The 21340-nt window shown below is 51.4% G+C and overlaps 2 protein-coding genes across 6 annotated transcripts; one reads left to right on the top strand and one right to left on the bottom strand.

The window, feature by feature from the left end:
• Positions 1–339: 339 nt before the first annotated feature.
• Positions 340–9966, top strand: Creld1 (CRELD disulfide isomerase 1). 3 transcript variants are annotated; one of them, XM_087657589.1, is made up of 11 exons: positions 340–469; positions 637–872; positions 1289–1371; positions 4889–5069; positions 5362–5453; positions 6426–6602; positions 6687–6782; positions 8340–8423; positions 8570–8665; positions 8797–8931; positions 9310–9966. In XM_087657589.1, the coding sequence occupies exons 4-11, from the start codon at positions 4927–4929 to the stop codon at positions 9522–9524; spliced, it is 1038 nt and encodes a 345-aa protein (XP_087513715.1). In that variant the 5' UTR covers positions 340–469; positions 637–872; positions 1289–1371; positions 4889–4926; the 3' UTR covers positions 9525–9966. The 3 variants fall into 3 exon arrangements, with proteins under 3 accessions (XP_087513715.1, XP_087513714.1, NP_001019954.1); NM_001024783.1 differs by having other exon boundaries at positions 358–469; positions 4959–5069; XM_087657588.1 differs by having other exon boundaries at positions 340–872.
• Positions 9646–18802, bottom strand: Prrt3 (proline-rich transmembrane protein 3). 3 transcript variants are annotated; one of them, NM_001309463.1, is given in 4 exon segments: positions 9646–12713; positions 13563–13718; positions 13907–14962; positions 18721–18782. In NM_001309463.1, coding segments are annotated over 3 exon segments (2937 nt in total). In that variant the 5' UTR covers positions 14907–14962; positions 18721–18782; the 3' UTR covers positions 9646–10932.
• Between the last annotated feature and the right edge of the window lie 2538 nt (positions 18803–21340).

Here is a 21340-nt window from a genome sequence, read left to right on the forward strand (position 1 = left end):
AGCCCGGAGCCGCTTTTGGTTGGTTAGTGTTGAGTGACGCAATGTCACATGGCTTTCCATCATTGGCTGGGAGAAGGCCCCGCCCTCCGGACTGCGGCGTTGGAGAAGGGTGTACTCTTTACGGAGGCAGTGGCGTTGAGAAGACTCGGCCCACAGCGCCCGGGGCGGGGGCGGGGACTCTTTTTTTTTTTTTTTTTCTCTCCTCCTCTAAGGTCTAGCAGGATTTGGATCCTCCCAGTCCTGTTACTGGCAGTGCCTCCGTCTCCCAAAGAGGATCTGAACTTGACCCCTTCTCTTCATATCCGGATCCGGGCTCCTCCCCCAGGACCGCCCATCCGCCTTTCTCTCGGAATATTTTGGGAATCTAACCCTCTCTCTCTAATTCTGGCCCCTAATAATCCACTGAGACCCTAAAACAATGGGCTGACGCCTATTCTTTTGCCAGCGATCCCGGCCACCTCCCCCTACGGTAACGGAGAAATAATTTCTCTGCTGGAATTGTAGATTAGGCTCTTTTCCCCTCTTCCAGCGCCTCTGCTTTCAGTACCCCAATTCATCCTCGTTTGTAATTACGTAGGTCTGGGGCTCTGAGCCCCAAGGCACTTCAGAACCGAGTACCCGCTTTCCTCTTTACAGGCTGGCTTTTCCAGTGAACCCTCCCCCTGCCCTCTATCTGCACGTTCCCAGCCTGGGAAAAGATGGCTCCACAGCCCCTAAGGGGCCTGGTCCCATTTCTGCTCTGGTGCTTGAGCCTGTTTCTTAGCCTCCCAGGACCTGTCTGGCTCCAACCCTCTCCTCCTCCCCATTCTGCTCCCCGAGCTGAGCCCCATCCATGTCATACCTGCCGGGCACTGGTGGACAGCTTCAACAAGGTGGGTGCACTAATAGCCTCGAGGGAGGGGCTCATTATCGGAGAGCGGGGAGCTCTCTATGCAAATCTGCATGGTCTCTACTCCCAATATGGGTTGCTTGCTTTAACTGTATGGCCTTCGGGTAAGGTGCTCAACAGTGTTTAGTTTCCTGGTCAATAACATAAAATAATGAAATGTTAGAATGTTAGGCCGGGTGTGGTGGTGGCACAGTCCTTTAGTCCCAGGTCTCGGGAGGCAGAGGCAGGTGAATCGAGGCCAGTCTGGTCTACAGAGCAAGTTCCAGGACAGCCAAAACTACACAGAGAAACCTTGTTTAAAAAAATAACAATAAAACAAAAAACAAACAAACAAACAAAACCCAAAATGAATGTGTCCAGCTCTGTACTCAGATATTCCTAATTCCTTCCCTATTCCAGGGCCTGGAGAGAACTATCCGGGACAACTTTGGTGGTGGAAACACTGCTTGGGAGGAAGAGAAGTTGTCCAAATACAAAGACAGGTAAGAAGGTAGTGGTGTGTGTGTGGGAGGGTGGGGGGGGTATATACCCCAACTCTCAGGTTCTGTTGATGGTTGGAATAGATTCTCTGTGGAAGCATTTCACTCCCCAGATCCTGAACATTTTCAGAACAACAGATAAGGAAACCAAGCCCCATCTTCGTGAAGCTTGCTTTTCAGTAGAGTAGACACAAACAGTACACACTGCCTGTCAGGTGAAAAACAAGAATGTGGGTAGACCACAGCTGGGTGGGAGGTGCTCAGGATGGTCCATTTGTGCAGTAGGAGGGCTGACCTTATGTTTCTCCCAAAGGCAGCTGGAACAGAGTGAGCAGAAAGCTCTAGAGAGGAGTTTAGATGTCCTGGATGTGAGGTCAGAAGAGGGCCATGGATTTCCTGGAACTGGAGTTAGGCGACTGGGAGCCACTCTATCTGTGGTGGGAACTGAATAATTGCCGAGCTACATCTCCAGCCTCTGGTCTTAAGTGAAGAGCTCAGTCACACTCACAAAGTACAGGAAGCCAGGGCAGTGTGGAAGGAGTGGGGAGAGCAGCTAGGGGATGGGAAAGGAGGGATTCTGTAGTCTGGGTATAAAGGCAGCATGGACTAGCAAAACATCCAGTTGTGCATACAGTGAAAACTAATTGAGATCTGAGCCTACTCCGGAGATCGTCAGTTGACGTGATAGATTCCTTATGGGGCACAGGAGAAAGTGCTACAGACAGCTGGCAACTAGGTGAGTTGTGCAGGTGTTTTCTGCCAGCAGAGAGGCTGTGGGCAGGGGTGGGGTCAGGCCAGGCCTCTGAACATGGTGGCGGTGAAATGTGCCCTGGACATCCAGGTAGCCTCCATCTCACTCCAGAGATGGAGGGAGAAGAAGGCCTAGAGACAGGAATGGCAGAGGCCCTCCAGCTTTTCAAGGTGATGCTGAAGGAGGGGCAGCAGAGAGTCTGAGTTAGACCAGTGGCTAGGGTTGCTCTTCTCTCCCATACCTGGTCCACGGTACGGTGGTAGAGGTTTGGATGATGCTCCCACTTGGAAGGACAGACAGCTTACTTCTCTGGAACTCTGGCCGTTCCTTCCCCTCGGTTTCCTCACTTAGGAAATCAGCAGAACCAAGAGTACTTCTGCTGCATAATGGCTTGTGGGCTCTTCTGTCTTTTCCTTTAAAAGTTTTATTCTAGTACATAGTTTTTCCACTTTTGATACTAGGTTTAATATATATACACCTCATGGCTGGCCTTGAACTCACAGAGATCCGCCTCTCTTTGCCTCCACAGTGCTGGAACTACAAGTGTGCATACTTGGTGTCTTCCTAATTTTTTTTGTCACTTGTTTATTCTGTGTGTGTGATTGTGTACACATGTGCACAGCTTTCGCGCCAGTTCTTCCCACTGCTTCAGTCCTCGGGATCGAACTCGTGTTCTCAGGCCCAGTCTTGGTGTGAGTGCTGCACCTCTTGAGGCATAGTGATCCCCAGTTTCTTCTTTCCTTTCTCCACTGTGTCCAACCCTTTAAGTACGTGATATGACACATGATGTTTATTTTTAATGTTTTAAATTCAGTTTTTGAGATTGTAGTATAAACTTTTTTTTATGTTATATATTCGAGTGTGTATACATGTGCAGGTGCACGTGCATATATATGTGCTCATGGTATTTTGACTCCAAGTCTCTTTCCATTTATTTATTTTCGAGGCAGGGTTTCTCTATGTTTTGGTACTCACTCTGTACACCAGACTGGCCTCGAACTCAGAGATCTGCCTGCCTCTGCCTCCTGAGTGCTAGAACTAAATACCATGCCTGGCTGCCCTACCTTAGTTCTCTCCCTGAACCTAGAGCTCACTCCAACACTCCCCCAGCGCTAGAGTTACCAGGCTACGCTGGGCTTTTACATGGGTGTTGGAGTCCAAGGTCAAGTCTTCATGTTTCTTCAGGAGTTACTTTACTGAGTGGGCCATCTCCCCAACCCTCACATCATATTTTATGTAATAAAAAAAAAAAATCTGGTTTTGAGATATGATCTCATCTAGACCAGGCGGCCATCCAGGTTGCTATATAGTTGAGGATGGCCTTGAACTCCTGATCTTTCTGCCTCTACTCCCCGAAAGATGAGATTACAGGTGTGAGGCGTAGACATCTTGTTTATTACTAATTTCCTATATTGTAAAATACACATGGAAGAACGTAACAGGCTGGGAATGTAGTGGAGTTGTCAGTGTTTCTCTCATATGCACAGTACCCTGGGCTCCTTCTCAGCACCTAGTAAAACAGGCACAGTGACACACATCTGTAATTCTAGTACTCGGGAGGCGGAAGCAGGAGGTTAATGTTGTACCCGGCTACGTAGCACATTCAAGGCTACATGGCCGAAAAAAAAAAAAAAAAAAGAAAGAAAGAAAAAAAAGAAAAGGGGGAAAAAAATCCCCAGTGGGACACTTGGTAATTCTCACTGCCGTGGAACTACCTCTGTGCGCTTCCAGAACTTGCTCATTTTTATTAATTCTGTTTTTGTTTTGACACACTTTCCTTATTATATTTCAGGCTGGCCTCAAACTCAGTGATCCTCCTGCCTCAGCCTCCAGAATGCTGCGATTACAGATATATGCCACCACTTACTCATCACCCAAAAAAGCAATACCCACTGAACCTCTTGTCCCCATCTTTCCTCCCCCCAAACCCCCAGCTACTCCAGTATGCTCTCTCAGGCAGAGACCCGTGAGGACTGTCTGATTTCTTTGACATCCTGTGTGGTGACGCCGTTTATGTCTGGCTTCCTTCACTTAGTCTCGTGTTTCCACGGCTCATCCCTATCGTGTGCCATGTGCGGCACATTACGTCATTCCTTTTAAGGTGGGATAATTCCCCACTGAATGGCCATGCTGCCTTTTCTTTCTTCAGTTAGTGGACAGTTGAGCTGTCTGCCTCTTGCTTGTTATGAATACTGTGGCTGTGAGATTTGGGTGGAAGCTTTGGACACCTGCTCTCCATCTGGTTTGCGTGCGGCCTGGCGAGGACTTGCTGAGTCATGGTGGCTCCTTTTAGCTGATTGCGCCATCTCAAAGGCTCACTTGCCGTGCGGAAGGGATTCCGGTTTTTCTACATCCTTGCCAGTGCTTGATAGATCATATATTTGCAGGAGCTGTGGGGATCCTCTCTCGACCTCTGAGCTACCCCTCCCGGCCTCATGGGGTAATTTTAGTCCTGTCTTTGCAGCATGGCTACCCCTGCTATCCCAGGTCAGATGCAGGAACCGAGGACTCCGGATTCACCTGCAGAGGTGTAACCATAGAAGTGTGCCCAACATGGTGGTTGCACACTGGCATGTAGAGGCAGGAGAGTTCTAGGCCACCCTGGGTGACATCGAGATCATGACAACCGAGGGGCCAGAGTTGAGAGACTTAATGACTTCCCAAATCACACATCTAGCTTCTGATCTAGGTCTGTCTGATTCCCAGGGCTGATAGCTTGTCTGTTATTAATGTTCCATGGCCCCTTCCTTGATATTGTCATGTATTCAGGGAGGTGGAGAGAGACCCGAGGAGCAGGTGGGTGGACGATGTTCTTCTCATCCCTGTCCTGTCTGCTCAGTGAGACCCGCCTGGTGGAGGTGCTGGAGGGTGTGTGCAGCAAGTCAGACTTCGAGTGCCACCGCCTGCTAGAGCTCAGCGAGGAGCTGGTGGAAGCCTGGTGGTTCCACAGGTGAGGGGCGGGAGGGGCTCACAGACAGGCCCTGGCTTTTACTTGACCAAGAAACAGTTGCATGACAGCCTAGTTGAGAGCCTTCCAAATCTAGATCTGAAGACTTGCCTCTGGGTACCAGGCCCACAGTCTGGGATTGTTTACTCCTCTGCCCAAAGGGCCTTGATCAACTGGTTCCTGGGACATAGGCCCATGTTGAGCTGAATTCCAGATTCGGGGAGAGTAGGAGAAGGCAGCCACTCCCGCACTGTCAGCACCCTCGCCTTTCTGCCTTTCTGCCCCTTACTCACAGGCAGCAAGAAGCCCCTGACCTCTTCCAGTGGCTCTGTTCAGATTCCCTGAAGCTCTGCTGCCCCTCTGGGACTTTCGGTCCCTCCTGCCTGCGTGAGTCTTTCTTGGTCCTCTTTGGAGGTGGGAGGGGACTGCTGAGACCAGGGAGCTAGGCCTGGCTGGGCGAGTACAGCTTACTCCCTTAACATCTCCAGACCATCTCTCTCTCTCTCAGGCCTGGGTCAGGCTGCGGAGGAAAAAAAAAAGCACAGGGCTAGCCTGAGCCAGGTGCAGTGTGGCTGCAATCATTGTCGCCTTCACCTGTGCCTCCCTCATTCACATGTCTGGTCAGACTGGGAAGGGGCAGGCACATGCCCTGAAGTCCCCATTGCTCCCATCTGTCCACCTCCACAATATCTTGTCAAGAGCTGAGCTTGGCACAGTCCTGTGCTAATTAGTTTGTTTGCTTGTTCGTTTATTTATTTATTTTACTATTTTACTATTAGTTATTTGGTTTCGAGCCCGTGAGCCTGGGCTTTGAACTTGTAATAATCCTGAGTTAGCATTCTGGGTGTTGCCACCACGCTAAGCTCCTAGCTATTAGAGCTATTTCTCCTGTAAACAAGGTGTAAAGGGTCAGTTTCTGGAATGGTGGATCTAGTCTTTAGAAAAGATACGGAGGTACAGGCCTGCAGTGCTAGTATTAGGAGGCTGAGGCAGGAGGATTTTCAGTCTGTTCAGATAAATTCTGTGGACTTCCTTAAGATTGTGTCTCAAGCACTAACACTCTGTGTGTGTGTGTGTGTGTGTGTGTATGTGCGTGCGTGTATGAAGAATAACTGAGTTTGAGGCCAACCTAGTCTGTATACTGAGTTCCAGACTAGCTGGAGCTGCATAAGTGAGACCCTCAGAAGAGAAAAAATAGGTTAAATAAAAATAAAGTTTACAATAGGCTATTTCATGTAGCTTCTGAGTGAATCATAAAATTAATTTTTCTTTTTAAGAATATTTAGGACCACATAGAAAATAGCCTCTTGGATGACAAAGTTGTGTATAAAATCTCACCCAACTGATATCTGCCCACAGCATGTCCTGGGGGCACAGAGAGGCCCTGCGGTGGCTACGGGCAGTGTGAAGGGGAAGGGACTCGAGGGGGCAGCGGGCACTGTGACTGCCAAGCCGGCTATGGGGGCGAGGCCTGTGGCCAGTGTGGCCTTGGCTACTTTGAGGCAGAGCGCAACAGCAGCCATCTGGTATGTTCGGGTAGGTAGCCAAAAGCTGTGGTGTGGGGCGGGGATAGCCGGGGCACCTGCCTGCTGGTTCTTACACTGTCCGATTTTTACCCAGCGTGCTTTGGTCCCTGTGCCCGCTGCACAGGACCCGAGGAATCCCACTGTCTGCAGTGCAGGAAAGGCTGGGCCCTGCATCACCTCAAGTGTGTAGGTAAGTGGGGAACATGGAGGTGGGGCAAGCTTTATCCCCTCTATACACATATGCCTGCCTACACCACCATAGTCCTATTCACAAGGACACTCGGCCTGGCTGGAAGGCAGGTACAGAGTAGAAAGACCTGCATGCAGGGGAAGACTCGTGTCCACACCCAGCTCAGTGCAAGGCACTGATGGGTCAGGAGTACCTTAGAAGAGGCTCTCCTTTGGCCAGGTCTTTGCTTGGCTTTCTCGGTGTAGCTCTGGCTGTTCTGGAACTCGCTTTGTAGACCAGACTGGCCTCGAACTTAGAGATCCAGCTGTCTCTGCCTCCTGAGTGCTGGGATTAAAGGGGTGTGCATAGCAAAACAAATCTTACAAAAACAAAGCAACAACAACAAAAATCTAGAGTGGGATCTGAAGTCTAGCCGGGAGATGACTCATCAGTTAGAGGTGCTTGCTGCCAAGGCTGAAGACTGAGTTCAGTCCCTGGGACACACATGCTGAAAGGAGAAAACCAGCAAGTTGTCCCCTCATTTCCAGTTGTGTGCCATGGCATGAGTGTGCCCACACACATACACATGTATGCATGCAAATGATAGTAAATTTTTTTTCTTAAAGAATGACAAGAATTTAAAGCCACTTGTGGTAATGCATGCGTATTTGGCTCTGGGATGGTGAAGGCAGGAAGATTAGGAGTTCAAAGTCATCCTTGGGAACAGTAGTTTCAGGCCAATCTGGGTTGCATGAGACCCTGTTTCATAAATTAAAAAAAAAATTGTTTTTAACATACCATTTACCCAGGCTATTTCATATAGCTTGGGTAAGTGCCTTTAATTCCTGCTCTTGGGAGGCAGAGGCAGGTGGGTCTCCCTGAGTTTGAGGCCCAGCCTGGTCTACAGAGTGAGTTCTAGTATAGCCAAGGCTGCAAAGTGAAACACTGTCTCAAAAACCCAAACCAAAACCAGCCCTCCTCTCCCCCAACACACACACACTCACACACACACACACTCACACACACACACACTCACACACACACACACTCACACACACATACAACACACACACACACAACACTCACACACACAACACAACACACACATACAACACACACTCACACACACACACACACACACACTCACACTTTTCTTCTCATAGTCCTGATGTGAGTGGTCCAGTTTAGCAGTGAAGCTATCCTGTCAGTCCCTCAGGGACCCAGGTCCCCTCTGCCTTAGATATAAGTTGAATGGATGATGCTGACTCATGGTCTCCTCCTGCTTCAGGCCTCAGCATTCAGGAAGTGAGAAGGGGCTGATGGTTCTTAAGTAAGGGTGGAATATGTCACTTTCATCTCCACCCCCATCAGAGGGCTGCACCGTGCTGCAGGGCAGATAAAGGCTTGAGTGTCTGGCTGGGTAGTGCTGGTCCAGCTGCCCCATTACTTCAGAGTTGGAAGTTGGCCTGCAGAACCCACCACATTTGTGATCATAGACAAGTCCACTCCTGACAGTCCTACCTTAGTTTCCCTGCTAGTCCTGCAAATTGACACTCCCAGACTTTGCCCTCTCCACAGACATCGATGAGTGTGGCACAGAGCAAGCTACCTGTGGAGCCGCCCAGTTCTGTGTGAACACGGAAGGGTCCTATGAGTGCCGAGGTCAGTGTCAGCTGCCGAGGGGAGAGGTGGGATGGGAAAGAGGGACAGGAGATGGTGCTTTGTGCCTTCCCCTCCAAACTTCTGCCTTCTCAGGCTCCGGAGCCTGAGACCAGGGGGACCCCTCACCTCTGCTCTCTCTTCTTCAGATTGTGCAAAGGCCTGCCTGGGCTGTATGGGAGCAGGGCCAGGGCGCTGCAAAAAATGCAGCCGTGGCTACCAGCAGGTGGGCTCCAAGTGCCTAGGTAAGTCTTCTGCCAAAGGGGGCTGGAGTATGGGAGGGGCAAGGATGCACACTGAGACGATGGGAGTGAAATGCAGTCTGGGAAGCCATGGCAGTCAGCACTCCGACCTGCTCCCCCATCCCCACCACCAGATGTGGATGAGTGTGAGACAGTGGTGTGTCCAGGAGAGAACGAGCAGTGTGAAAACACGGAAGGTAGCTACCGCTGTGTCTGTGCTGAAGGCTTCAGACAGGAGGACGGCATCTGTGTGAAGGAGCAGATCCCAGGTAAGCAAGGTGGGAGGCTGGGCTGGTCCTAAGAGAGAGCAGAGAAGCTCCACCACTACCCAGCTCCCAAAGAGGCTGTCTGCCCTGAGACCCAGTCCCTGTGCATTCTCAAGGTTGGCTTTTGGTGGCCTCACTTCCGTGTAGAAAGAGAATTAGAGCTGGCACCAAAATTCCACATCTCTAAGCCCATTTTTGGATGTTCTTTGGCGTCCTCTTCAAGCTTTAGCAGCCTCTTCACCTCCCAGCTTCCTTCCAGCTTAGGGTGGTAGCCCCTGCAGAGGCTTTCTCAGTAGTGAATGGGTGAGCTAGGTAGGCCTGCAGCAGTGATCAGGCAGCAGCTCCGGGAACCGGGCAATGATAGGTGCACCTCCTCTGCAGAGTCGGCGGGCTTCTTCGCGGAGATGACAGAGGACGAAATGGTGGTCCTGCAGCAGATGTTCTTTGGTGTGATCATCTGTGCACTGGCCACACTTGCTGCTAAGGGGGACTTGGTGTTCACCGCCATCTTCATTGGAGCTGTGGCAGCTATGACTGGGTACTGGTTGTCAGAGCGCAGTGACCGTGTGCTGGAGGGCTTCATCAAGGGTAGATAATCCCTGCCACCACTTACAGGATTTCCTCCCACCCAGGCTGCCCCTAGAGGTTATTTCTCTCTCCCGCTGGACACCTGGGACAGCATTGTTTCTCTTTGAGACTGGGGTAAATACCCTTTTACCTGCCTTACTGAGCAGCCCAGGACCCCAGTGGCCCTGGGGGATGAAAAAGAGGTCCTGAAGCTGCTGTCTTGAGATCTTTGCCTAGAGGACTGGCGGGCCTCACAGTGTGTGAATTCCAAGACAGTTTCTCCCCAGGGAGGCTGCAGGTGGGCTTCAGCCCCTGCTCTGGATGAGAGGCGTCCCCTCAGGGGTGGGGCCCCCATAGGCCTCCTGCCAGGTGCATGCTGCCAGCTCCTGTTGTGTGTTCACCGCCCACACCCCAGCCATTGACTTATTTATTCATCTCAGGAAATAAAGGACGGTCTTGGAAACTGGAAAAGCCTCAGTCTTAACAACCCACCATTGCCACTTGAGTGAAGTTTTCTACAACCCTGGGAAATCGAGGGCTACCATGATAGAAAAGGGGTGGGAAGGGGCTGGAGAGAGGTCTGTTGTTAGGAGCCATGGCTGCCCTTGCAGAGAATCCAGGTTCACTTCCGAGCAAGCATGCAGTGCCTCACAGCCATCCAACCTCTGTCCCAAAGGACTGGACTCATTTTCTGACCGTCACACACGTGATGCATATACTAGACACAGGCAAAATGTTCATACACACAAAATAAATCTACAAAAAAAATGTTTTTAAATAAAAACCAGGAAGGAGTGGAGGAAGGAAAAAGATAACAGGAACCAGCTTAGGAGTTGGTCTTTCTGGGTTGAACACCAGCTGTTCTCATTTCCGAAATGGGCAGAATGCTTTCCGGTTAGGCCTAAAGTGGGGATTACAGGAGGTGGGGACCCCACAACAGACAGGTTTTTAGTGAGATAGGGGTGGCTGTTCCTACCAAAGCCGGAGGAAACATTCCTCTGGAAAGCTCTTGATTCCTGTGGGGAAGGGTCTCCTGGCTCTCCTGTTAGGAGAGATCCTGGCTTGACCAGAGGGGAGGCATGAGCCTAATCGGAAGGATTTACTTCTTTGGCACAAAGAGGACAGTCAATCCGGACAAGTGAAGTGCACCTCTCCACACTGGAGGGGCAGGAGTACCTGGTCCCTGTCCCCCATGGTCAAATCCATGCACGTCCACCCTGTGTTCCGTGTAACTCACGGCCTTTGTGCAAAATATCTGCTGAAAAAAAATAGAGATATTAAAAAAGAAAATCAAAACGAGTCAGGTAAATTCAAGCCCGGCTGTACCCAGGAGCTGCAGTCAGGTGGAGGCCCTGGAAGGCCAGTTTTTCAAATGCTCAACTGTCTTGGCTTAGCCACTTCATGTGGACATTGAGGAGAGGTTCTCCCCATAGCTGCTTAGAGCTCTATAGTGTCACTGGAGGCGCTGTGAGACTCGCTGGACTTGCAGCGCGGCTGGCCCTCGCCCTGAGGCTCCCCGGCCCGGGCAGGAGCAGGGGCTGGGGCTGGGGTAGGTGGTGGCAGCAGCTGCACGGTGCTGGGCAGTTCATCTAGGGGCAGACTGTCCACGGACGACAGCCCGTGACGCCACGGGTTCCAGCTGATCTTCAGCGAGCCCTTGGAGAAGCTATCCAGGGAGCTGCCCGAAGTCCCCGCGGCCGCCGCGCCGACGGGCGGATTCACCACGTGCTGCGGGAGCGACGTGCGCAAGCACACCTCACTGAGAGAGCGGCAGCGGCCTCGGAGCAGCGATGTGCCCGCGCCATCGAGCTCAGCGTCGGGCTGGCTGCCGCGGCGAGGCCGCAGGGCGCCCCCTGGCGGCGAGGAGGCTAAGCCACGGAGACCGCAGCGGTGGAACACACTGTCTCGAACCAAGTGCTCCCGGAAGAGCGCGGCGTCGATGCTGCGGCTCAAATTGATGGGCGACGGTGGCCTCAGATCCAGCTCACTCAGCGACGGTGCAGGCCCCACACTACCTCGGGACATCCCCGGGCCACCTGGACGACCACGACCCAACGATGCAGCCGAACCCCAGGGTCCAGAACCAGGCGTAGCAGGGAGCCCACCTTCCCCAGCAGCGTTGCGGATGAGACTTTTGCTGATGTCCAGGCCGCCTGTGCCCACGCCACTGGGCCCCGCATAGCAGTTATTGGGTCTCTCGGGAACTTCGCTCTTGCCAGTGGGCGCGGGGCAAGCCAGGCGCAGCAGCTTAGCCCAGCAAGCGTGCTCTGTGGGCGGCCTGGGACGAGTGGCAGCCAGGGCGGCCAGCGCCAGGGCCAGTGCCCAGGTCAACTCCAGCAGACGCAGCCAAAAGTGCACGCCCCACCAAGCCCAGGAGAAGCGACCCTCCCGGCCAGGCCCTGGGTACAGCCAGAGCGAGGCCGCCAACTGCAGACCACTGGCCAATAGCCCCAGTGAGCCCGCCACAGCCAAAAGCCGGGGGCCTGGACTGGCATCCCAGCCCCGAGGGCCTTCCAGCAGGCGGCGACGGCACAGGCAGAGTGTGCCCAGAGCCACTGACGCGCCCCAGGCGCAAGATAAGCCTTGTGTCAGAAGGTTGAGCACAGGGCTAGTGGAGAACAGGTCGGTAGCCAGCAAACCTGCGCCATGCACCGGTGCCACGACTCCCAGCAGAAGCGGCTTCTGTAGAGGCTGTGGCAGACCAGCACCCAAGCCCAGCAGGGTGAGTGCTGCCAGAGCAGTGAGTAGCAAGGGGAAGGGCAAGTTGTATAGCACCAGACCTGCACGTACTCCCAGCCGGGCCTGAGAGCCATAAGGATCCGTGAGCATGTAGGCAGATCGGAGCCCTGAAGCCACCAACACCAGCACGGCAGCCACTAATGCCAATCGGGGTCCCGCTAGGGCGGCTGCCAGTGTGACCAATGCCAACAATGCTGGAAGCAGGAAAAGCACTCCCACCCCATAAACATGAAGCTCCCAGGAAAAACTCAGCACCCGCCGCAGGGGTCCCCAACGTAGGGGAGGTGCGGTGGCATTGGCTGGGGGGCTAGAAGCTGGGATGGGAACCATGGAGCTGGCTGAGGGCTCCGGAGGGGGTGGCTGCCCCAGAGCTCTCTGTGTGGTGACTTTAACGAGACCACGCCGAGATGTCGAGGGGGCCTGGACAGGGGGTGCTGGAGGGTGGCTTTGTGGGCGACCCGGCCATTCCTCGGCTTCATCTGCAATAATAACAACATTAAAAGGGTTTCTTGGGAAGAGCTGTGGAAAGTGGGGTGTGGAGTTACATGCTTGTAATAGGAGGCGGGGCAGGAGGATCAAGACTTTAAAGCCATCTTCAGCAACCATAATAAGTTAACGTCAGTCTAGGCTACCTAAGACCAACCCCCTCTATCTCAAAACAAATAAGAAACAACACAACAGAACCCCGAACAAACACAAAGTGCTTTTGATTTTTCCATATTCAAAAGTATAGTTGGTAAATTAATTTTCCAAGGTTGTCTGTCAAATGGAGATATTAGCACCTGCCACCGTCACTGGATCACGGCATATGTCTAGCTTTTCCCGTCAAAGACAAGGCAGATGTAAACCTCCTTTCTTTTCTTTTTTGGTGGTGGTGGTGGTAGTGATGATGGTACTGGAAATTGAACCCAGGATCTTTCATATGCCAGGCAATAATAATTCTACCACTCAGTTGCATCTCTAGCCCTTTCTAATTTTGATTTTGGAAACAGGGTCTTAATGAGCTACTCACACCGGCCTTGAACTCAGTATGTAGTTCAGGCAGGTCTCAAACGTGTGATCCTCTTGTCTCAGCATCCAGAGTGCTGGGGTTCCGGGTGGGATGGAGGATGACCGCACAAGATATGTCTATGCTGCACAGAAGAACATTTGGGCTCAAAAGAGCTAATGTCTTGTCCTGGAGTCTCCAGCGACCACTGGTTTGCTTTTGTCAGAGGTCCTAGCCTATTCCTTTCAGCAGGTGCTTTCTCCATTTAACCCTGGTCCCTGCCCCATCGCTAAGCACAGGTTCTCGGTGACTCTCCCCTCACCCCTAGCCGTGGCCTCACCTGGCTGCAGGGCCCTCATAGGGCTCTCTGTTCCATTTGCAGCTTGAGCAGAGTTTAGGAGATCAGGGATGAGGGACTTGGGGGTTCCTGGGGCCTCCATTGCTCCTCTCACTCGCTGCGGGGAGATGGGGTCTACTCCATTCATTGAGGCTATTGCTGAAATGGCAAGAATAGTCACTACCTTGTCTGACCCTCCAGTACTCCCCCAAATCCCAGCCCCTCAGGAGGGAGGCACCATCACCCTAATTCCTCCAAAGGAGGGAAATGACATTCGGAGTTACACCTAGCTGTCTTGGACCACTGTCCCTCAAAACCCCACTCAGTCCCCTCATGCTGATACATACCTGGTCTTAGGTGCCCATCAGAAATGTCTGAGGCTGCAGGTGGTATAGGCGGGGGTGCTGGGGAATCTTGTCCTCCATGGTGGTCAGTCTGTTCGGGTTGGGGTCCCAGAGAGCTGACTTCCCAGGTATCCCCAGCTCCACCCTTTTTGGAGGGTTCAGCTGGCAGCCCCTCAGGAAGAGGAAGGCTTCTGGCCAATGCCCGGTCTAGCTGGGTTCCAGGCTCTGGAGTGGACTTCACCTCAACTGGGGCCTCAACTGGGGGTGTTGATCCAACCTCAGGTGTTGCTGGATCCTGCTGGGTGAGTAGGGGGCCCTGGACAGCCTCCTGGAGGCCCTGTTCATGTCCACCCTGCTTCCCCAACACTAGTGTCCTCACAGCACCCGTCTCAGGTACCAGAATGTGGGGAGAACCCTGGTAACCCCAGGGCAAAGCCTGTGTGTGGGTCTTGGCTTTGGCCATTAGCCCCTCATCCCTAGGTGGCTGCTGTCCTGCTGGGCCTCCAGGCTTCTGTGAGGCAGTGTCAAGTGTGGCTACTGTGAGTTGAAAGCTAGGAGTTGTAGGGACAAGAGTGAGATGGGGTGCTCCCATGGGGTGGGGTTCTGGTGCTTCTGTCTCCAGAAGCTCCTGTGAGTCAGGAGGTCCTGTCCAGCCTTGGGAGGTGAGTGCTCGGGCCAGCTGGAGGTCATCAGCTCTTAGGAGTCTTTCACCTTGGACGACCCCGGGGGCTACTTTGGGCCCGTGCAGTGCTGGTCCGAGGGGAGAGTCTGCAGGCCTCTTGGGCCCTTCAGCATGGGCCTGGGGGGTGCCACTGTGCCGGGAACTCTCATTGTCCAGCTTCTCCCAGAAGAGGTCAAAGGTACGTGGCTCTGACGGAATCACGTGAGGTTCTGAGTTCTCAAGGGGTCTGGGAAGGCCTCTGACCAAGGCAGGGCCAGCCCCCAGGCATGGCAGCAGCAAGAGCAGAAGCGGAGATGCACAGGCCTGTGGGCTGGGGGCCATGGTCTAATTCAGTGCCTGAGTGTACAGCCCTTGACCTCTAGAATTCACTGGTAAGTCTACAAAAGCAGAGAAAGAAATGACCAATCAGAGAGAGATGGCATGAGGGTTGACCGGTCCAAGACGTCCTCAGGGGGCTGATGGGAAAGAAGAGAAGCATTAAACAACAGTGTTGTCCCTGGTTTTAAAGTTTTTAAAAACTGGGTCTCGGGCTGGAGAGATGGCTCAGCGGTTAAGAGCACCCGACTGCTCTTCCAGAGGTCATGAGTTCAATTCCCAGCAACCACATGGTGGCTCACAACCATCCGTAAAGAGATCTGATGCCCTCTTCTGGTGTATCTGAAGACAGCTACAGTGTACTTATATATAATAAATAAATAAATCTTTGAAAGAAAAAAAAACAAAAACTGGGTCTCTACTCACACCACTTCCTTTGCTTTCAAAACCTTCTGACTCCCCATTGCTCTTGGGAGAGAATACAAGCTCTATTCCTGGCCTTCCAAGGCTGCGGCCAGGTCAGGTGACTCAGCCTCTGCCCTGACACCGGCTTCTGTTCCCTCAAGATGGGCTGCCTTCTTTACCCGATGAAATCTATGTTTTTCTTGAAGATTTTATTTTATTTATCTATGTGCATTGATTGGTATGAGGGTGTCAGATCTCCTGGAACTGGAGTTACAGTTTGTCAGTTGCCATGTAAGTGTGGGGAATTGAACCTGGGTCCTCTGGAAAGGCAGCCAGTGCTCATAACCACTGAACTATCTCTCCAGTCCCAAGATTTTATTTTTTGAGGCAGGGTCTATGTAGTCCTAGCTGACCTGGAACTCACTATGTAAACCAAGCTGGTGTAGAACTGAGATTTCCTTGTCTCTGCCTTCTGAGTGCTGTAATTAAAGGTGTGCATGCCACCCAGGCCCAGCCTTTTAAGTATTTAATATAGATAGATAGATAGATAGATAGATAGATAGATAGATAGATAGATAGATATACTCATACACACATACATGATAGGGTAGTTGTATATAGTAAGTGCATCTTATTTATGATATACATATATATGTTCCTATGCACATATATGTATGACAAGAGTAGTTGTATATATTAAGTTCAGTGCCTGTGATTGCCAGGGGAGAGTGTGGGATTGATTGTCCAAGGGCTGAGTTAGGGGCATGTGGGAGCCACCCACCCTCAGTGCTGGATACTCTACAAGAGCAGGAAGGACTGCTTGCTCTAGCTAGCTAAGCCATCTCTCCAGTCCCTGAAAACAGATTTAAGTTTTTAAAATGACATTTATGCATTTAATTAAGGGGGGATATCTGCCACAGCAAGCGTTTGGAGGGCAGGACAACTTGTGGGAATCAGTTCTCTCCTTCCATGTGGTTCCCAGGGATCAAACTCAGGTCATCGGGCTCTGTGGCAAGCATCTTTAGCCGCTGAGCCTTCCTGCCTGCCCTCGAATTAGATTTATCAACACCCAACTTTGATAAAAGAGAAAGAGGAACACGCCCCTGCATTTGAGGAGGACCTTGAGTTAGATTCCTGGCATCTTGTCTCCTGGGTGAGTTACTTTGCTTTTCAGCATCGTGGTTTTGGCGCTTATCTCTATGACGCTAACAAGAGTGTCTACCTCAGGGGATTCATATGATGTATAACTAATGAGACACACGAAGGTCAGACCCACAGTAGGAACTTTTGATAGCAGGGCCCTATCTTCTCAGCCTTTGTCTGGAAAGGTTCTTCCCCCATAACCCCTTTACTAGTTCAACAAGTAAACTGAACAGACCTTGGGATGTAGCAGTGAACAAGTTTGAGAAGACTGCCTCCTCCCCGCTATGGAGAGACCGTTCTAAATAAGATGGACAATACATGATTTTAAAGTTAAGGACCAATGAGATGGCTTAGTGGATAAAGGGGCTTGCTGCCAAGCCTGATGATCTGAGAGTTCAATTCTTGACCAGGACCCACATGGTGGAAAGAGAAAACGGATTCCCTTGGGTTGTTCTCTGACCTCCACATATGCATGCATGCACACGAAGACACACACTCATACACACACGCAGACACACACGATACATAGAATTTTTTTTAAAGTGTTAAAGTTCAGGTCCTTAGCAGAGACTGGAAGATCTCTGTGAGCTCAAAGTCAGCCTGGTCTACCTATCAAGTTGCAGGCGGGCCTGAGAAATAAGGACTGTGTAAAACAATGAAGTTTAGCTTTGAGGAAAATAAGACGTGGTTAGACGATAACAGATGTGAGTCCCAGCAGGGGTGCCAGGAGAGCCTCTCTGAGGAGATCCTCAAGCAAAGGTGGAATGGTAAGAGAGAGTCAGGCATTTGAAGCTCTGAGGGGAGAGCATCTGGCAGTGGGAACAGCATATGCAAAGGCTCTAGAGTGGGAACGAACTCAGTGAGTTCAGAACATCTCCTGGGTTTGGCGGTCAGAAGGCAGGGGCTTGACAGCAAGGGTGCCTGTAAATCATCACAAGGACTGGAAAGCTTAAAAGTGATGAGGTCTGAGTAGTAGTGGGTTTTTTTGTTTTTTTGTTTTTGTTTTTAAGGGAAAGAGGTCAGCATCATGTCCAGGGACGACTGGAGGGTAGTTTGTATTGGCCTAGACACTCCTCCCCAGGGACACCTTCTGTTCCTGGCTCTACCTACCCGGAGCAATGCCCCCTGGTAATCCAGGTCCTGTCTGCCGTTGACCTGGGGCTCCTGTCTCTTTCCTTTACACCTTCAGCCCCTGTGCAATCCTGGCCTGGGTGATATTCCCATGAGATCCCTATTCCTAAGTCCATCCTTAAGTAGGCCAGGGAGGGACCAGCCGTGGAGCCAGCTGAGGGCCAGCTGTGTTCAGGCAGGCACTGTGTCCTTTTTCTCTTGGATAGAACCACCTTCGGTGGCTCAGACACTAGGAGAAGCTTGAGGTGACCCCAGGTACCCTTCCTAAGAGTCCCCTAGGCTCATCAGAGGTTGTGGAAAGTTTCAGGGGATTCAAAGACCTCTTGGGTCCAGTTGCAGCTTTAATTCCGACTGTCTTTAAGCTTTGGTAAGGCCTCTCTCAAACTAAGTCCCAGGTTCTGCTTGCTCGTTGGTCAGGCTGGGGTCTAAGGACCCATCAAGTCCCCAGGCTGGGGCTGAGGTGTGCCAAGGAAGCACCTGGGCCCCTGGTGTGGATATAGGTTGATAACTATACTCTATGTTGAACTGTTTGCCCAGTTAGGCTTCTGTTCTAAACCTTCCCATACAAGCAGGTGCATGTACTCATCACACAGTAAAGGAAAGTGGGCAACCAAGAGTCAGAGAGGTTGAGCAACTTGTCCAAGGTCGCGCAGCCAGCTGAGAACACTAGCATACTAAAGCCCATAGGACTCATCTTGCACAGCTCTGAAGCTTTGCAGAGGAGGAGATGGCTGAGGTGGGCCTCCAGTGAATAACATGCCATCTGCCTACCACCCCCGATGCAAGAGATGTGGGCACCAGCAGTCCAGGCAGGGGCTTGCCTAGCGTTGGGGTCCCATGGCTGGACAGTTCTGAGGGGAGATGAAATCAATCAGCCGCAGAGACTAGGTGAGAAAGAAGGGGGGAGGGGAAGCAGGGTGAGGGCCTCTGCAGGACAGCCTGCAGAAGCTGGTCCATCTCGGGTTACCTCTCTTCTCCTTCTCCAGCTCCTCTCTCCCTGGCTCCATGCCTTCCCGCAGTGTCTCGGGTGGGGTTTTGCACCGTGTAGGCCTGGTCGCCCGTGCCCGCGAAGGGGGCTGCAGGCCTTGCTCCTTGCCTTCCTGGGTCCCGCCATCTCCCCTTCCCTCGGCCAGCTCCTCACCTGCGCGCTGCATCCGCAGCCATGCGTTCACCTTGCGCGCGTCCCTGCAGCCTCTCTCCGAGGCGCATCCTCGGAGATGCTCAGGCTTGGCCAGCAGAGCCCAGCTCTGCCGATCTCGTCGGCGAGCCCGCCCACAGGAGCGCGGGATACTTAACCCTTTCCTTAGGGAATGGACTCTGTTCCCTGCTCCTCACCGCCCCTCTCTCACTTGCAGCACAGCCCAGATGGTGTCAGAGCCTTGTGGAGGCTCTGCAGCGTCCCTTCCTGTTAAAGCCCGTCTTATTTGCATATCTGCGAGGACTGGGATCTCACTTTCTCTGGACTCATACAGACATAGGTAGATCATACTTACAGCCTGGCTTATCTTCCAGGCTTTTCCCAGGGCATATTAAATAAAGACGAGCCCACGCTTTATTAATTGCTCTTATTACTTGGCTTTCCTCTCATCATTCTACAGTATATTCTGACACATTTTCCAAGTATTTGTCCATGGAGATCTTCCTCCTCCTCCTCCTCCTCCATCTTTCCCCCCATTGTTGTTGTTGTTGTTTTGGTGTGTGTATGTTTGTATTTGTGTGGCCTCTGGCATACCCCATCATGTCTGTGGAGTCAGTTTTCTCCTTCTGCTACGTCGATCCTGGGGATCAAACTCAGATCTTTACCTGCTGAACCAGCTTGCCAGCCGGAGATCTACTTCATTCTTGTCTTTGCTGTGATTTCCAGCATGTGGTCAGCCGATCATGTAAATTTCTTCTGGCCTTTGTGATTGGATACCATACTGTCTTAGTCACTGTTCTATTGCTGTGAAGAGACACCACGACGATTAAGGCCCAAGGCAACTGTTACAATTTAATTGGTTGCTTGCTGCGATTTAGTCCGTTATCATGGTGGTAGGCACTGGAGCAGCAGTAGCTGAGACCTACATACTGATCAGTAGGGGGGAGAGAGAGAGAGAGAGAGAGAGAGAGAGAGAGAGAGAGAGAGAGAGAGAGAGAGAGAGAGAGAGAGAGAGAGAAACTGAACCTGGTGTGGGCTCCCCAATTGACACACCGCTTCTATCAAGGCCATACTTCCTAATCCTTCTAATCCTTTCAAATAGGGTCACTCCCTATGGCTAAGCATTCAAATGTATGAGCCTATAGGAGCCATTGTCATTCAAACCATCACAGATCCCTTCTTTATCTTCAGCCTCTACAGCTAGCAGGAGAAATGGAGGCGACTGAACTATAGCTGACCTTAGCTACTTTGTGGGTACTTTTCCCCACCCTTTATCCCCCCACCCTTGGTTTCACCCCCTATCACTAGATAAGACAGAAACAATAGAGGGAAGAGAGTGAGATAGAGATCTCTGAATATAATTTCTTTCCTTTGTTTCTTCTTTGAGTACAGCTACTAACAACCCCCACCCCAGCAACAACCCACAACCACCCACCCTGCCTCTCTATAGCATTTATATATTCTCTGAAAAGTTCCCAGAATTCCAAATGTCACACAATCACAGAATCTATGTGCAGATGTCTCTGCTAGAGCACGAGGCAAATCATAGCTGCAGCAGACAAAGCAGCCCCACGTCCCCACACCTGGGGTTAAAACAAAAGCACATTCTTATAATATTTGTGTTTTTTAGAGAAGCCAAAATCCCAGAGTTCTCACTCCACCCAACAAGGAACTGATGTGGGAATCTAACAGAGGCGTGGTAAGAACTGGGGTTCTGCACAGGGACACCATCACGTACTCCAGATCCATGCACAATTCCTAATACTCCTGGATGATTTCTTTTTTCCCTTCCTCAATGCGGGAATTGGACTGAGGGTCTCATGAATGGGAATCAGGCACTGTACCATTGACCTCTCTCCCAGTCCTTCAAATGGCCACAATCACACCGATTCCCCAGCGAATGACATACAAAGAAGACCTGTGCCCATCAGAAATGGTGAGGAGATATTTCTTGTGGACTGATATTCACTAAGATGCTGGTCGTGTGAACTGTGAAAACAGTATGGACTGATTGTCTTCATTCAAACAAAGAAACATTTCAAAACTGGTCGTCTTACCTGTGAGTTCTCTACCTTGACTCATTCACAGTCATTGCCATACTGTTTTCTTTGCTTGTAAAGGCATAAGTTCCCAGCACTTAGGAGATTGAGGCAGGAGGATCAGGAATTCAACTTCAGTCTTGTTACATTGCCTGTTTAGGGCCAGACTGAGACACTCAACACACACGCACATGCACACACACACTTGGAGGTTGGGGGGAGACAGAGACAGAGACAGACAGAGAGTTCATATATGGCCAGGAGTGGTAGTATACATTTGTAATCTCAGCACTTAGGAAAAGGAAGCAGGAAGATAATCAGTTTGAGGTAGTCTGGGCTACATAGCAAGTTCAAGGCCTCCCTGGGTTATAGAGAGACCCTTTCTGGAGGTTTTGAAGGACAGTTATGGTGGTGAGCACCTTTAATCCCAGCACTTGGAGGCAGAGGCAAAATTCAAGGCCAGTCTAGCCTAATACTCAATTCCAAGACAATCAGGGCTACATAGTGAAACTGTGTCTCGAACCAACAAAAGCTATCTATCACTCTATCAATCTATCAATCTATCTATCCATCTACCCACCCAT

This window comes from Rattus norvegicus, chromosome 4 (genome assembly GCF_021556685.1).
Source record: "Rattus norvegicus strain SHRSP/BbbUtx chromosome 4, alternate assembly SHRSP_T2T, whole genome shotgun sequence".
Lineage (NCBI taxonomy): Eukaryota > Metazoa > Chordata > Mammalia > Rodentia > Muridae > Rattus > Rattus norvegicus.

Coding starts and splice junctions, on each gene's coding strand:
- Creld1 (NM_001024783.1), top strand. CDS start 699: ATGGCTCCACAGCCCCTAAGGGGCCTGGTCCCATTTCTGCTCTGGTGC. Junction 8,424..8,569: donor AGGGTCCTATGAGTGCCGAG/GTCAGTGTCAGC, acceptor TCTCTTCTTCAG/ATTGTGCAAAGGCCTGCCTG. Junction 8,666..8,796: donor GGTGGGCTCCAAGTGCCTAG/GTAAGTCTTCTG, acceptor CCCCACCACCAG/ATGTGGATGAGTGTGAGACA.
- Prrt3 (XM_087659037.1), bottom strand. CDS start 14,906: ATGGCCCCCAGCCCACAGGCCTGTGCATCTCCGCTTCTGCTCTTGCTG. Junction 13,719..13,906: donor TGATGGGCACCTAAGACCAG/GTATGTATCAGC, acceptor TTGCCATTTCAG/CAATAGCCTCAATGAATGGA. Junction 12,714..13,562: donor TATGAGGGCCCTGCAGCCAG/GTGAGGCCACGG, acceptor TTATTATTGCAG/ATGAAGCCGAGGAATGGCCG.